The following is a 14,672-nucleotide window of genomic DNA, read 5'->3' as shown; positions in this document are numbered from 1 at the left end:
TTCATCATGTGAGTTTTTTATTCAGATGCAAAATCATCCTCAAGGATTTAAACAAATCTGCATGAGGAATATCATGACAGCAGTAACGGAAGGAGCAAGTGCTGAACAGCAATTTTTTCTTATAATGGGCATCCAACGAATAACACGTAAATAAGGATTTGAAAGTTACTTCATGCACAGTAGCAAGTGTTTTTAAATTACTGGCTGCAGGACAGCAGAATCCAGAACACTGGGTGCATGTTGAGATTGTCTGTAAGAATTTAATATCGTTTTAGGTGTTAAGATACAAATGCTTAAAAACACTAATATTTAGAAAACTAACTGCTGAGCTGCTTTTTCAAAGGGAGTTATATATCCTTGTTTTTCAATATTGGCTCTGGTTTTTTTTTGGCGAATAATACTGCTTTCAGCACCAACACCTACACTTGGAACCCATATTATTTTACTTTTAAAAACTTCAGTGTTGAAGGTAAGTAACATGGAACAACACGCAATGCCCTAACACCATTTTTGTTCTATATTGAAAGCAATATAGAATGGGAAAATCTAATATCCCTCACTATGTCCATTTCCCTTCCCTCTTTAGTCAGAAGAGATCTAGAAAAACACCCACACTGCTCAGTAGTCAACTGTTCTGCTGCTTTAAAGTCAAAAAACAGCTTTAATAATTTTTAGTAACAGATAATTTAATAACAGCTAAATTAATAACAGCTGTTTAGTAACATCATATCTGATGCTGAGGGCAGTATTCACAGCATTTAATTCATCCACGTCATTTGGGTGCAATTCTGACGAGTTTTTCCAGTAAGAAGTCTAACTCTCCACAGAGGCAATGCAGAGATGTATGGTCAACACCTGCCCTCACAATCATTTAGACAATGACTGAAGGAACAGAAAATATTTAATCCAAATGATCTAGCTAAGTTCATCACCCCACCACAACTTCAAAACCAGGTAAGTCTGAAGGAAAGACTGTTGTAAAAATTACTTCATATTTCTTCTTTTCCAGAAGCCAGTCAATGTGGTCATCTTGGTCCCGCTCTTTAGCCACAACCACGTCTCTTGGGCTGATGATATAAAAAAGTGATTCACCTTCCGAATACTCTGCAAATACATACACGATTTTATTATTATTATATTTTCCTTAAGTAAAGCTCTGCTTTTTAGTACACCCTTGAGGGGAATTTAAGAAAAGGAAGCCAGCAAAGCTACTCCAGCAGAACATGCTTCTTTGGGAAGCTGGATTCTCCAATAAATTAGAACTGGTTTAAATGGCAAAATAGCTTTCAAAAAAAAATCACTACAGCTTATTGCAAATTCTGATTCATGCACTACGTGTAAACTTTATGATGGTTTAGAACACATTATTATACTTTTAGAGGACTATTACACCACATAGCCTGCAATAAACTTATCCTCCCCATCAAGGTCAAGGCCATCAAAAACATAAATGATAGATGCCATAACCCCTGGGGACACAGCACATCATTACAGCAATGCATTTGCAATGCTATAAGTTAAGGTTGTATGTATAATGCATTTGCTTATACCATAAGTCTTTATTTTTGAGTAAGCCCAAAGTAAAAATGTACTTAAAGGTAAAACCAAGCACAGAAGACTGCTGTTCAGAATAATTACTATTTGCAGAGAACTCATGAAGAATCACTATATTTTGTGGGTATGGGAAAGAAGCCCATCCCCCAGCCTGTAGCTGTATCTATGCATGCATACAAATACAGTCCCGAACCTATAAGCAATCCACAAAATACTGCTTGTTTTAAAGCCATCTAAAAAAATCTAGACTTGTCAGGTTAACTAGAATATTCATTAAGCATAAAAGTAGAACTGTGGGCATCAGTGTTCTGCTTTTGGACAGGTATAAAGTAATCTCAATTCCACCGATAGCAGCAGAGATGTTCTGGAGATCAGGAGGAGATATAGTTTATTTCTAGTGGCTTAAGGGCACTGATGAACACAGAGGCCTGCCAAGCCTATGATTTGAACTGTGCTGCCAGAGAAGTTGTTTAATAATCAGATTCATGGATTTTAAAAGCCAGAAGGTATGTTTCTGTTTAACACTGGCTATATCATCTTCACCAAGGATTTCTGCATCAGCTGTGCCATGCATCTTCCTGAACTACAATGCATATATCAGAAAATCACACTGGCTTATTTAAAAAACTGGTATATGCTGTGCCAGAGTTTATTCTCCTTGCCTGTTACATAATTAAACCCATCTTCAAGGCTGAACTAGCCAAACTCCAGTTTCTACTCATTTTACCACTTTAAGGTCTGTCATATGCTGGAAGCTTTATCAGCACAGAAAAGCTAAATAAATACTAAAGGGAACCTTTTAAGCTGATCTTACTGCTGAAATCATGTTTATTCCATCTTGGGCTTTAACATAGCTTTTCCAGACACTGTTTCATTCATTTCAGTATTCCTGAAGCCCTTCTAGGTTTGCCCAATGATATGGAAGAGCTCCTAAAGATCATGTTGAGTAGGGCTCTATCAAAGATAATTCTTTCCATGACACTGCACATTACACAAGATCTAAATTTCTCCCTACCACACTATGTGTGGCTTAATAAATGGCATTGAAAATCATGTGTAAATACACCCCTTTGCAAATAAAGCATGTTTGTGTTTTTTCATCTGACTTGTTCTTGTGGACTTCAGCGTACACTTCAGTGTCATAAGCAGTTCCAGACTGTTATTCAAGGAGATAGCAAAAATGAAAAAGGAGGCTCAAAGTATTTCCAAATCAGGTCATTTTAATTCACTTCCAAAACCACAACAAAACAATATTAAGGACACCTACCTAAATGATAATCTCTACATTCATTTTCCTGAAATCCTCGTACTGTTAGCGCATCAGAAGAAATCTCCTCACAAGACTCAGGCAGGGGCTGTACAATGTCCAGCCTGGGCCGCGCACAACACTCCACCTCCTAGAAAAACACAAATGTCTTAGCTGCATCCTATACAATTTACTTAGCAATACCAGCTGATGGTCACCTATGAATAAGGTTGAAATTCAACAACTGCAGCCATTCCCAAAGATGCAGTATCAGTATTCTCTTGGCACTAGGTACTCAGTTTCGAACCACGAGTTGTAAAAACGTGACCTACTGAGGAGCTGTAATTGCATCTGGAACACAAAGGAAAGTTATCCCAACTCTTGGCTTGCTTCCCTTGAAAAGGAGATTCAGCCAAGACACAGGTCTAAATTTCTAAATTCTACCCCGAGTCTGACCATTATTTTTCTACTCTTGGTCACAGAAGTTTCCAGAGCTATCAAAGATGATCATCAACCACTGTGTTCAATAAACAATGGAACAATTTCAGAGACTTGTCAGCTGGGCTCAGGCCCTGGAGGACAGAGCTCTAAAAAAACAATGTTATTCCAGTACAAAGATTAACTTTTTTTGAGGTGTTTTGTTTGTTTCTTTGTTTTTTAAAGAAGTTTGCACTTCTAAGCATCCAACAGCAACAGAGCTAAAATTAGTTTGAGAATAAACTAAAACCTTTGCTGTGCTGGTGATATTCAGTAATGTGAACTTTGGCAGTGCAAAGTAGGTGGTTAAGGTAAGATGACAACACAGAGAAATCACTGGCTTCAGCTAGCTTTATTTTTAATTAGGTTAAGGTCCAAGATAATGCATTATTTCATATTTCTAGCTATGAATACAAGCAAAATACAGAGTGCGAGAACAGGGCAATGCAAGAAGTGGATTTACACAGCTCCAGCCTATGCATTTGGCTGCAGCATCACTTGGGTCTTTCCCTGATTTAACTGTTCCAGAGCAAGTGAAAAATGAAACACAGCCATGAGTTCAACTCAGATGCAATTTGTAACAACTAAGAAGTTGTTATTTGAAAGCTGTGAAATCAAGCGTAGCAAGAACAGTGTTCCTCACAACCCAGCAGCATCCATAGTGAGTGATCAGCTCAACCAGCCTGCGCTCCGCGGAGCTGAGGTGGTAAGCAGGGGGCTCCCATCAGGCCAGGTCACAGCACAGTGCTGGGAAGAAGTCCTTTTGTCTCCTTGCTATAGGTACTCAGGGGACTGGGAGGCTATCAAAGTCCAGCTTGCAGTTTGCTTAAAAGGCTAATTAAAGGCAAACGCATGAGAAATTTCTTTCCTATGTTCTATTACCATTGTATTACCTGACATGCTCTTTTCATCCTTCTTCCCTAAAGCAGCCAGAATGAGTTTCACCTTTCTCAGTTACTACTGGCTTTCCACTAGCTCCCTTCTTCGTTACTGACAACTTCCCCATTTCCTTGCTTCCTTGCGTTCCAGCCCGCCTTTTCCTCCCCCTTCTCATCCCATTTGTTTGCCTCCTTTTCTTTCGCTGACTCTCACACACTAGAGGACTACTACGCCGGCTCTCTGGGGAAACTGTGCTGTGACATTATTTTTCTCCTTCGTATAAATAAAGAAATAATAATCTGACATCCTGCAGCAGAGCTGGAAGCTAACCCTATTGATTTCGGCAGGCTCGAGCGTTTGTTTGAACCTACAGCATTTCATCGCCTAGCAACTTGTGCACCCAGTTGCTCGAGGTTACTATGGCGATGGGTGCCTAATGCAGACGTGCTATCAAAGAGATGATCAAGAGCATCTGCCACTCTCACACTGCGACTTCAAGGGTTTCCTCTGCTACCTCGCCTTTCATTCGGCAGTATGAAATAAATGTTGGAGCCAGCCGCCATGCGCACCCGCTCACTGTAGGAACAGCTGACACAAATCCTAATTTTTAGCTATCTATGCGCGGATCTTGGTGCAACACAGCTAAGGTCTTGGAGGTGAGGTGAGCAACAATGCTACTTGGCTTGCACCAACGCATCCCACCCAGCACCGTGACTCCTATTGTCTGAGTTCATCAGCTTCACTGCTCTCATTACTTCTGAGGCGCAGTGTCAGCAAGGTGCTTCTTCGGCTATAAGGATCCTTCAGTTCTTTTGGTGCAGAAATAGCAGAAAGAATGAGAGAAAAGGAGAGGAAAAGAGAGAGGGAGGGGAAAAAGGAAGAAAAAAAGCAAGACTACCTAGGGACCTTCTCCATTTCCTGCAGGAAACAAAGGAACCCAGACAGGACTTTTAAAAGGTAAATCCATTAGTCTTCAGCGTGACCTCCACTGCCCTGATTTGATAGGTCAGAGAAGTCTCAAGCACTGCTCACTACAAGCTGACTACAAACTCTTTCATGGGTAATCAGATCTGTGTGACTGGTGCAAGCCCTAACTCACCAGACGTGGCTTGGCACTGTGATGAAATTGTAACATAAAAACAATTACCGTTTTTTCTGAAATCTCCTTTACATATGAAAGTATAACAAGCTGGTCACAAAGAGGTGCGAGCCCACTGATATAAAACTCAGTGTCAAACTGGAAAACTGAAACACAGGAAAGAAAACAGGTTGTTAGGCAAACAAATGTATGAACTGCTCCCTAAGAAACAAACACAACTGATTTTTCAGAGACAACCACTGGCACCCAGTATCAGTTCAGAGAAACGAAGACGTGATACATATAACAAACCTACAGTCCTCCCAGTTGGATCAGCAAGATGATGAAAAATTACATTTAACAGATTAAATTCCATTAAGGCTTGCAAGAAGAAATGTTTGTGCTCCAGGACATGCCAGAGATGAAATATATTAAATGAATGGTCAGCTAGACTTTCAGTAACTGCGCTGGGGGGGTTGGGCTGGGAGGACTAAAGAAAAAAACATCACCAAAACTCAGTAAAATAGGTAACGTATGAAACATCTTTGTAGGTTTGCATATTTGCAGCAAGTCATGTTGCCTTAAGAGAATCACGCTTGCTACATCTGATATGATCTTGCTACATCTGATATGATATGTATGATAAATGAAAACACAAAGCTCATTATTAATTTATCATCATGAGAAGATTTACAGATACACTCGTTACTAAGAAAAGATACAGTTAAATAGTGGCTTTGCTTGTTCTTAAAACTGAAAATGTAATTTCCTAAACTGTCTTATTTCAAGACCAATTTAAGTGTGGATTATTTTGAGATAAAAAGAAAAAGATTTGAACTGTATTTACAAAAAGGCCCATTGAAGCACATGTCTTCCACAGATATAACTATTTAATTTTTATTATGTATGGGTTTAACAGAACAGGCATTAAACATCTGGGGCTCTCTTTTTTCTGGGTGACTCTCTCATGGAGCCCAAACACAACATTGGGAATTTGATGAAGTACCAAGACCAAGTGTTTTCATTAATTAGTATTTGTATTAGCAAACTTATTCTTGTAAAATAAGGTATATCAGATCCACCGTAACTTTCTCCCAATAAATGGCTTCAGGAAAATCTAAGTATAAGTAGAAAATAAATGTCTCCTTGCTTTCTAATTAGCAAGCTACATTACTATTACCTATCGTTCATTGAAATAGGTACTAATTATTTTAATAAAGAAAATAGAAAATACAGTATAATGACAGTAAATATAGAGTTAATTTTCTTCAGCTATGGTAATAAGAAGAAACAAGAGAAATAATCATCATCCTGCAAAAGAAGAAAAAAAATACTGACAAATAGAATAAAGATTTGACATCTGTCTTTCCCTGAATAAGCAAATGCTGTTTTTCTCTTAATGACCGTTGACACTTTGAGATCACTGGGGGACCAAAGCATGGCATAAGGGTAAAACACAATCTATTCTAGGAAAGAATAGGTTCACGTTTGTAATCCTGAATGCAATTTTTTTTGTTCTATCCTGCAAGACTGATGAGATTACTTGTACTGCACCAACATAGTGCTCTGAATGGTGGCTTTAAACCAACCATGTTAAGAACGTCTATGTAATAAATCTTATTCCCAGTTTACTACCTAATATTTGGCATTCTACAAAAACATGTGAGCCAGACACAAGAACACAGAAAACTAAAATGAAGCGAAATCCAAAGCAGTAGGTAGAAGGACAGCAAAGAAATATTTGTTGACAGCTTAAAAAATGACAAGAGAAGGTTTTAGAGGCATCTAAAATATTGTCATTTGAATTTGGAGAGAAAAACAGGGTGGTGAATGGTATCTTTATAAAGATTATAGGGGCAGTTTTCAAAAATCCTATGTTTGACCTGCACTGGAGCTTCAGTTCCTTAGCCAGGGAGGCACTGCTAAAAACGATTGTAACACCCCTGTAATGGTGTATTTAGGATAAAGCAGCACTGCTGTTCAGCAAGACAAAAAAGAAAATCACTTGAAGCTTTGTTTTTTAATAGAGTTTAGTTTCCTTGGTTTCACTTTCAGCTTTCTCTCAGCTCATCCTCCTCAAGAGGCCTTGTGGAAACACAATGCTCCAGCTCTGCTGCGACAGCCTTGAACAAAGACCACCTGGCACAGACAGTGCTTCTTGACCTAGCAGAAACCTTTGAGGCAGCTCATCAAAAACAGTTTTACTGAAAAATTACAGCAGTTATAGCTGTACAGAACACTACGAGGTTAATTTGACTTATTCTCTGGACAGTGTGTTGTGAAAAAGGTGGGGGGAAATCCAACACGGAGGTATTGCAGAAATGCTGCTAATTTGAAAAAGATCCAAAACAATTAAACCAGGTGTATCACTGAAGTAAATGGAAATGAAAGCGGTATTACCATTTGTCATGCATGTTTATGCCTGTCATAAGAAAGGACAGAAGATATGCTGACAGTGGATCTACTTTATGTTCACCAGCTATATACAACTGTCAAACAAATTACTAGGAAGCACAAAGACAAAACCTGTAAACCACCTTGCTCATTAAATGAAATGTACAAAATACACAATACAGTACATGCTACCTTGTTTACCCAAATAAAACTTCTTTCTCTGTGTTTTAAAGATACACAAGCAGTAGACTGAAACTAAAAAGGTCTGTTCTGTTTAATCAAATCTCAAAAAAACAGTCCCTGCTTCTCCACTGCAGATTTAGCATGTGAAATTTTGTTTACAGTGATATCAGAAGGTTTTGCCATTAATTTCAACAGGGCCAAGGTTTCCATGTTATCTTTTGAGAAAGTAGCCAGGAAGCTGCATAGAATGAACGTGAAACTTAATGTGCAGATGAAAAGAAGTCTTGTTATTGAATTTTATTTTATTTTATTTTATTTTTTTAATTCCATATGATGTATGAGAGAAACCTACCATGAATTCCGGTGCACTGCTACCTGCTGGGGTGATGTCAGTATGCACTCCCAAACTACCTTTTCACCAGCTACTTCAAGCACATCTGCAAATTTTGCAGTCATTTCTGCTGGCTGCAGTATAACATACCCTTAAGTGTTCTAAAGGTAGCATCTCCAACACCAGTGTTTTTACTGAGCTAGGTTGTTTATGCAAAACAAATAGTATACTAAATGGCATGCTTCGATTAACTATTACTATCAGGTTCACGCAGTTGCATTTGATATAATTTTTGCCCCACAGTATATGCATTCAGTTCCAATTACAGGACCAGCAAAGGCTTTTGTCCTACATTATCATTATTTAAGTTGTCTTGAGGTGCATACAGGCAAATTACATATACACACTTTACTTTTAAAGAAATAAAAGAATACTACTACTTTTAGATGTGTTATCAACATAAACCTTGAATACAAACCTCACATATCTAATATTAATAATTTTCTAATATTCATAATTTTCTTTGAAAATCATTATATATTAATACCTGCATCAGCATTTGAGTTTTTCTGTACTCAGATGGTTTCTCTCTCCTGCTAGGCTCCACAACAGTCCTCATAAATTCAGATTTCCAGGGTAGACTAGGAACCTGAGCAGAAAGCTCAAGATGTGCCCAGTTAATGAAATGTCAGCCACAACTCAAAAGGAAACAGAAATTTCTGGGGAGGACCAGTGAAGTAACCACGTGAGTGTCCTTTATTTGTGCTCAAGTATCCTTACAATTGCCTGCAATTTTTCTCCCCATATAAGTGAAAATTAAGCAACTATTTACCTAACCATATACATGTTGCAATGACATTTTAATGGACTGTTCCCTTCAGTAGGAAGAGCAGTAGGGTAGGATGCTTATCAGTGGTAGGACCTATACAACAATGATTACAAAAACAGAATTCCTCAGTTTATGCTCCCAAAATCACAATTCATAGCCTTCACTCTTCATTTAAAAATAATATATTAGAAAAAGTGTGATCTTCAAATTTATTTTTGATGGCAGAAAGTTTGGAAAGGCTTTAAGAGAAAAATTAATAGTGATCAATTAATCATTCTTAAGATAACCTCAAATGCCACAGAGCAAAGAGGATGAGCATTTTCACTGAAATAAATCAGGGCACTATAAATGATATTGTAAAATTTAATATGATGACAGAAAAAAAAAAAAAAGCTTAAAATCGGTGAAAAGTCTGTAAAACCTCTATAGCTGAAAGTTGTTGCCTTACTAGCTACCAGCACAAAATGGAAATAAGCAAGAATTTTGCTACTGAATATAATTTATCTCAACTACAGTATCACACGAATTAGAAACATCAAGAAAAAAAAAGAACAACAAACAAACAGAACAACTGTTTGGTCATGCCAGTAATCACCTATCTGGGGCATTCTGCTCTTTCAATTAAATTAGCAAATGTTTTGTGTACTGTAAGCAGTGCCACAACTTGCTGTCTTACTTGCAGTCAGGCTTCGTGAAATGGCAGTGCTACACTGGGGCTGAAATCCTCTTACCCCTATTTTTTCCCACACAACAATAAAATCATCTTCAGAAATATGGCAATTGTCTTTACAGTTCTGCAGACAGAAGCACCTGCAACCTTTAAGCAAATCCCATAGAAACCTTGATGACAGCCGGAAAGTCAGAACCTTAAGTTTCAAAGCTTCAAAGTTGATTTTCTGAAAAACTATTTTTTTCCATTACAGACTGAACTGAAAAGACTTTATCAACAAACAGGGAAAATATCCAATAGTTTGATAGTAATTAGTTTGATAGTCTGAAATATTTTTTTTTAATCAAGGAATTTACAAATGATCAGTTTTGTCTCATGACAAAAGATGACGAACAGAAGTCTAAGTGGATTCAGTTATACAAATGGATTTTTTTTCCTTTCTTTTTTTTTGGCAGTTTGCTTTTCAGAATGTAGTCAGACATAGTCCAATTAAATGTTTGCATAAATCAGCATATAAAATTGATGACATTTATTCATCATTGATTTACTGCTCACCCTATTTGTTAAGCAAGCTTTAAGATCTGTCTATGTAAAGACAAATAAGCTGCTATGGTAGATCCCAGTATCTCACTTTACAAACCAAGAAATAAATATTCCCATGTTTTCTTTTCAGATAAAAGTGTGTGATCTCAGTACTTGATGGTAACTAGGCATGCAGCGGTACAGCTATTCCCTCACAAAACATGAAGATGTGTTGTAACAAGAATATCCACGTGCAATTCTTATACCAGAAGTCTGCTTTGTCAGGAATGCGGGGGAATGCACATGGGAGACAAGTGCTCAAGGCACTGCTGGCTACTTGGAGCCTGGAATTAAGCTGAGATTCCTCAGATAAAATCTGCACTAACATGAATTGAATAGGAAGTCTCTAATCTACTTCGAGTCTTTTACTGACTTTCAATGTTAATTTTTATTTTCCGCTATCATTAGAGAGCCAAACTGCAGCATAGGTAAAGCAACTCACGAAGGATCCATAAACTTGAGCTGCCTGATAAAGTCACCTGAGGACTACTTCATGCTTGTAAGATGCACAGTTTCACTTTGAAAAGGAATTGCATTAGCTGCAAAGTGCTAATTAGTTCATTAGGAAGCAGCCTTCTAGCAGGCTACATTTGAGTAGGGCTCCCTGTTTAGAACAGAAGTTGTCCAGCATTACAGCTTTTGTACATGTAGAGGGAGCAAGCAGAGAGGTCAAGCAATCTTTAAGAACGATCACAATGGCATTTAGTCCACGTTAAGCCTGTAATTCAATACCAATACTTTCTAATCAATACGCTACTTCATGGTGGTAGCTGACAGAGCTAAACTGATAGGATCTGCTCAGCTAACATACATTTAAAACTAAATAGAAACATTTCACCGGAGTTTATCTTTGACACTGAATGGAGACTCATGTAAGCAATGAACTGTAACATGGAACCAGGGACAACAGAACAGATTAATAAAGAAAAGCACCATTAATACACCAAGATGTACAAATAAACCTGGTAATATCATACAGATCTCAATGCATGAGAACTCTCTATTTTTTTTAATTTCTCTTGCGTGCTACCACAGCATTATCTTCTTTGAAGTACAACATCCACAACTGCTCAGTGGTGGTACTTTCCCACACCATGGGCCATCTGGTTTAGAATTTGAGTAGGTACCATATTTACTTTCTGCCTCAGAGCAAATACGGCTGCGTGTCAAGATAAAATCCTTGCACCACAGGATCCTGTGGACCTAACTTGCAAGGCTGGAGATGCTCTGCTTCCTTATTCACTGGGCTACAAGCCACTGAAGAAATATTTACAGTCTACTGATGCCACCAAAGTTTGCTATTGTGTTATTGTAGAACTTTGAGGTCTTCAGAATGTCTCTAAAAACACAAATCTGAAACTGCTGAGATATGAGAAATCACCATATTGTCATAGGATCCATACATATTACCCTGATGAGCTGATGCCAAGATGTTATAAGCCAAAAGGATATGTATGGCAGGGTAGCTGAATATCCTTCAGATATTCTTGTCTTGTGTAAATTCTTTACATTATGAGAGTAAATCAGCTTACACACCCACTTAGGATATTAATACTCTTGCAAAAAAACTATACAGGCTGCTGGTCAGTCTGCCCAATAATAATTTCAGACCTTACAGCTATGCATTTGAGAAGTAAAAGTTTAAACTATAGTAAAATTGAAAAAGATGCCGTGGAATAACATAACTCTCAAAGACCTTCTGTGTGATTACATCAAAAGCTACTGTATTGTCTATTGAGACTTGAACAAATATCTCACTTTTCCCTCCCAGCATACAATACACGTTCCAATGAGTAGTACTGGCAGAATTTGGCAGAGCCATTTCAGTGCTTTGACATGAAACCGGAAATAAAAATGTCAAGCACATCATTAACAGGCTAAGTGAGATAAAACTGCAGTCCTCAAGAATACAGAGAAGAAATTTAGGCTAAAAATTGCATAAAAATATGTAAAAGTAAGTTCTGCAAAAACCTCTAACCTTCAAAATTGCACCTAAATAGTTTGATGACAGCTTTTTATCATTTTTCAATGAAGTTCCAATAGACAGTCTTGTAAGGCTAGCTCCCTCCCTGTTAACATACTACAACTGAAGTTGTAGAAGTTCCCTCTGTTCACTTAACACTATGTAACTCACCTCATTTATTTCCTAAAAGCTACTTAGACGTACAGAAAAGATTTATATAGGTGTTCTGAAGGTAAAACTCAAGGCTGAACTTTTCCTTGACATAATTCTCTCAAAAATCCTAGAATTCCATGGTTAATTGGTTAATTATTCTTTTGGGACTATATACTCTTTACCAACAAATAGCTTTCAAGAAGTCTCAGTTAATGGTCAGGCATGCCTTCACTCAGTATCCAGAATTCCTAAAGAATTTAATGTCAGAACATCCTCGCTGATTTTCAAAAGCTACTTTAGAACAGTTCTTTTCTGAAATCATAAAGCAGTATGCATCTGCAGTACGCATATGTCATGTACCACTCTGGTCAGCATGCTCACCTGAGTCAGGATTTTGTTTGAACACTCTTGTTTACAGTCTCATGTCATCACAGTCAAGACAAGGAAGCACAAAACTTTACAAACAGTTGTCTATTCTGCACTGCAGAGTCCCAGAGGGCCTGCTTATCTTGGCAGTGTTACCTCTTCATAGATCTTTCCTCATCAGAAGCTTCTTCTGGGAACAGAATAGTTTTTGTTTGCCCCCCGCCCCTCAAATTTTGTTTGAATTTCTTGACATTTTTTGTCAAGACCTTTTCCATTAATCACCAATAACAAAATTATTCACATCACCAGAAGAAACATGAAAGCAAAGTACAAAATGCAGAAGCAAAAAAAGCAACAACAAGAAATTCAAATCAACTTTCTAGAGCTATACTGAAGAGATGCTCAGAAAAAAAAAAAAAAAGTTATGAGCAGGGTAGCTAAACAACGAGTAATTGATTAAGCTCGTGTCTGTTTTCTCCTTATATCACTACACCCCATCATCATTTAACCAAGACTAAAACCCAAGTTCTCTGTAAAACTTTCTGCCTGAAAGGAAAGTTGAGACATCCGCTCTTTCTTTACACAAGGCTCTCTGATTTTGGGAGAGCACAGAATTTAAGACCTTATGATTACAAAAAATAAATAAATATGCAGGACATCATGACAACCTCATCAAGTAAAAACGAGGAGACATTTATGTTACATGTTGTCTCTGAACTCTAACACCTTTTCAGGCTGAATGTGAAAACAAACCTTTGAAAGCTTATCTGATTGTGAAAAGGCACATGTTCACACAACCATACCTATTTCCACGTAGCGGTTTGGAAGGTCACGCATTTCACTGGCATGCCGCTCCTTTACTGAGCAAATCTAGGAAACAGATATTTGGATCATTATGATGAATACACATTCCTAAAATTACGCTAACTTTCCCCAGAAACTTTCTTACTGAGGTGTTCTTAGACAGGCAATTCTCTGCTTTGAAAAACACTGGCTTTAGAACAGTGATGATGCATCACTGAGGAAGAAAACCCAACAGGAAAGTTGTGACTGTAGCCCACAGCCTTATAAATATGCTGGGAGAGGAGAAGATGGGCCACCAGACAGAAAGAAATCTGAAAGCACATGCTCACTACCATTTCTTAGAGCAGCATATGAGTTTGGTTTTGCTATCTTCTCACACTTAGTGTCTCATTACCTTACTATTTCAGTAAGCACATGCTACTGCAACTCCAAGTAACAGGAGGAGAGCACATATGTATAAAGAAATGCAGACACCCAAATGTTGTGAAGCACATGTAATACAAGGGGAAAGACAGATGCCAAACTTATGACAAACCTCCTCATTTGTAAAACTCTAAGTTTAATGCTCCAAAAGGTTTTTATGCTTCACCTACCTCACTTCACCCTCCCTCTCCATCTACTCCTACCAAGCACTTTAATTTCCCACTGTGCAATGATGTAGCAAGCTGTTATTAGAAAACATCTAACAGGCTCTAACAAACTCCTGTCAGGTGCTGGTCTGTACAAATCAGTCTGCTGTGCACAAGTTCGAAATGCCAGTTCCCTGCTGAAAGCGAAGCAAAGTCCGAAGCAACCTGTCCCCCACCCCCTCTTTTCTTTCCCCTTGGCTGACTGAAATTCTGTGTTTGTATTAGCAACGATGAACTCCTCAGCCCCCAAAATAAGTCTCTCCAAAAATAACTCATGATAAGTTGTCCTTCCTTAATGCTAATCAAAAGAAATGAATTCAACAGCCCCTCTAAAAGCTTTCAAAAGAGGAAAGCTCTTGAAGGCACAAAGGAGAGAAGTGTCCCTGAGGATTACACTTGCTGCATGCTCACACACAGAAATCTGTCTGACCGCTGGGTGTCTTATCACTCCTCCTCCTCCTCACGAGGGTCAGTCCAATGACATTTCTATGGCAGCAGGCATTCTGCAGACTGTAGTCAAACCAAACTCTATTT

The 14,672-nt window shown here is 38.1% G+C and overlaps 1 protein-coding gene across 4 annotated transcripts in view; it reads right to left on the bottom strand.

The window, feature by feature from the left end:
- VPS41 (VPS41 subunit of HOPS complex) overlaps window positions 1–14,672 on the bottom strand; it is a gene marked incomplete at its 5' end in the record, with an annotated part of 109,148 nt that overhangs the window by 33,323 nt on the left and 61,153 nt on the right. For all 4 annotated transcript variants that reach the window (XM_084509809.1, XM_084509812.1, XM_084509810.1 and 1 more), the window contains 4 exons: window positions 989–1,104; window positions 2,822–2,951; window positions 5,304–5,401; window positions 13,509–13,575. In XM_084509809.1, the coding sequence (XP_084365935.1) occupies window positions 989–1,104; window positions 2,822–2,951; window positions 5,304–5,401; window positions 13,509–13,575 (411 nt within the window). The remainder of the gene's footprint in view (window positions 1–988; window positions 1,105–2,821; window positions 2,952–5,303; window positions 5,402–13,508; window positions 13,576–14,672) is intronic.

Source organism: Aythya ferina (assembly GCF_964211825.1).
Source record: "Aythya ferina genome assembly, chromosome: 2".
Classification (NCBI taxonomy): Eukaryota; Metazoa; Chordata; class Aves; order Anseriformes; family Anatidae; genus Aythya; species Aythya ferina.
This window is presented reverse-complemented; position numbering and strand designations above follow the sequence as displayed.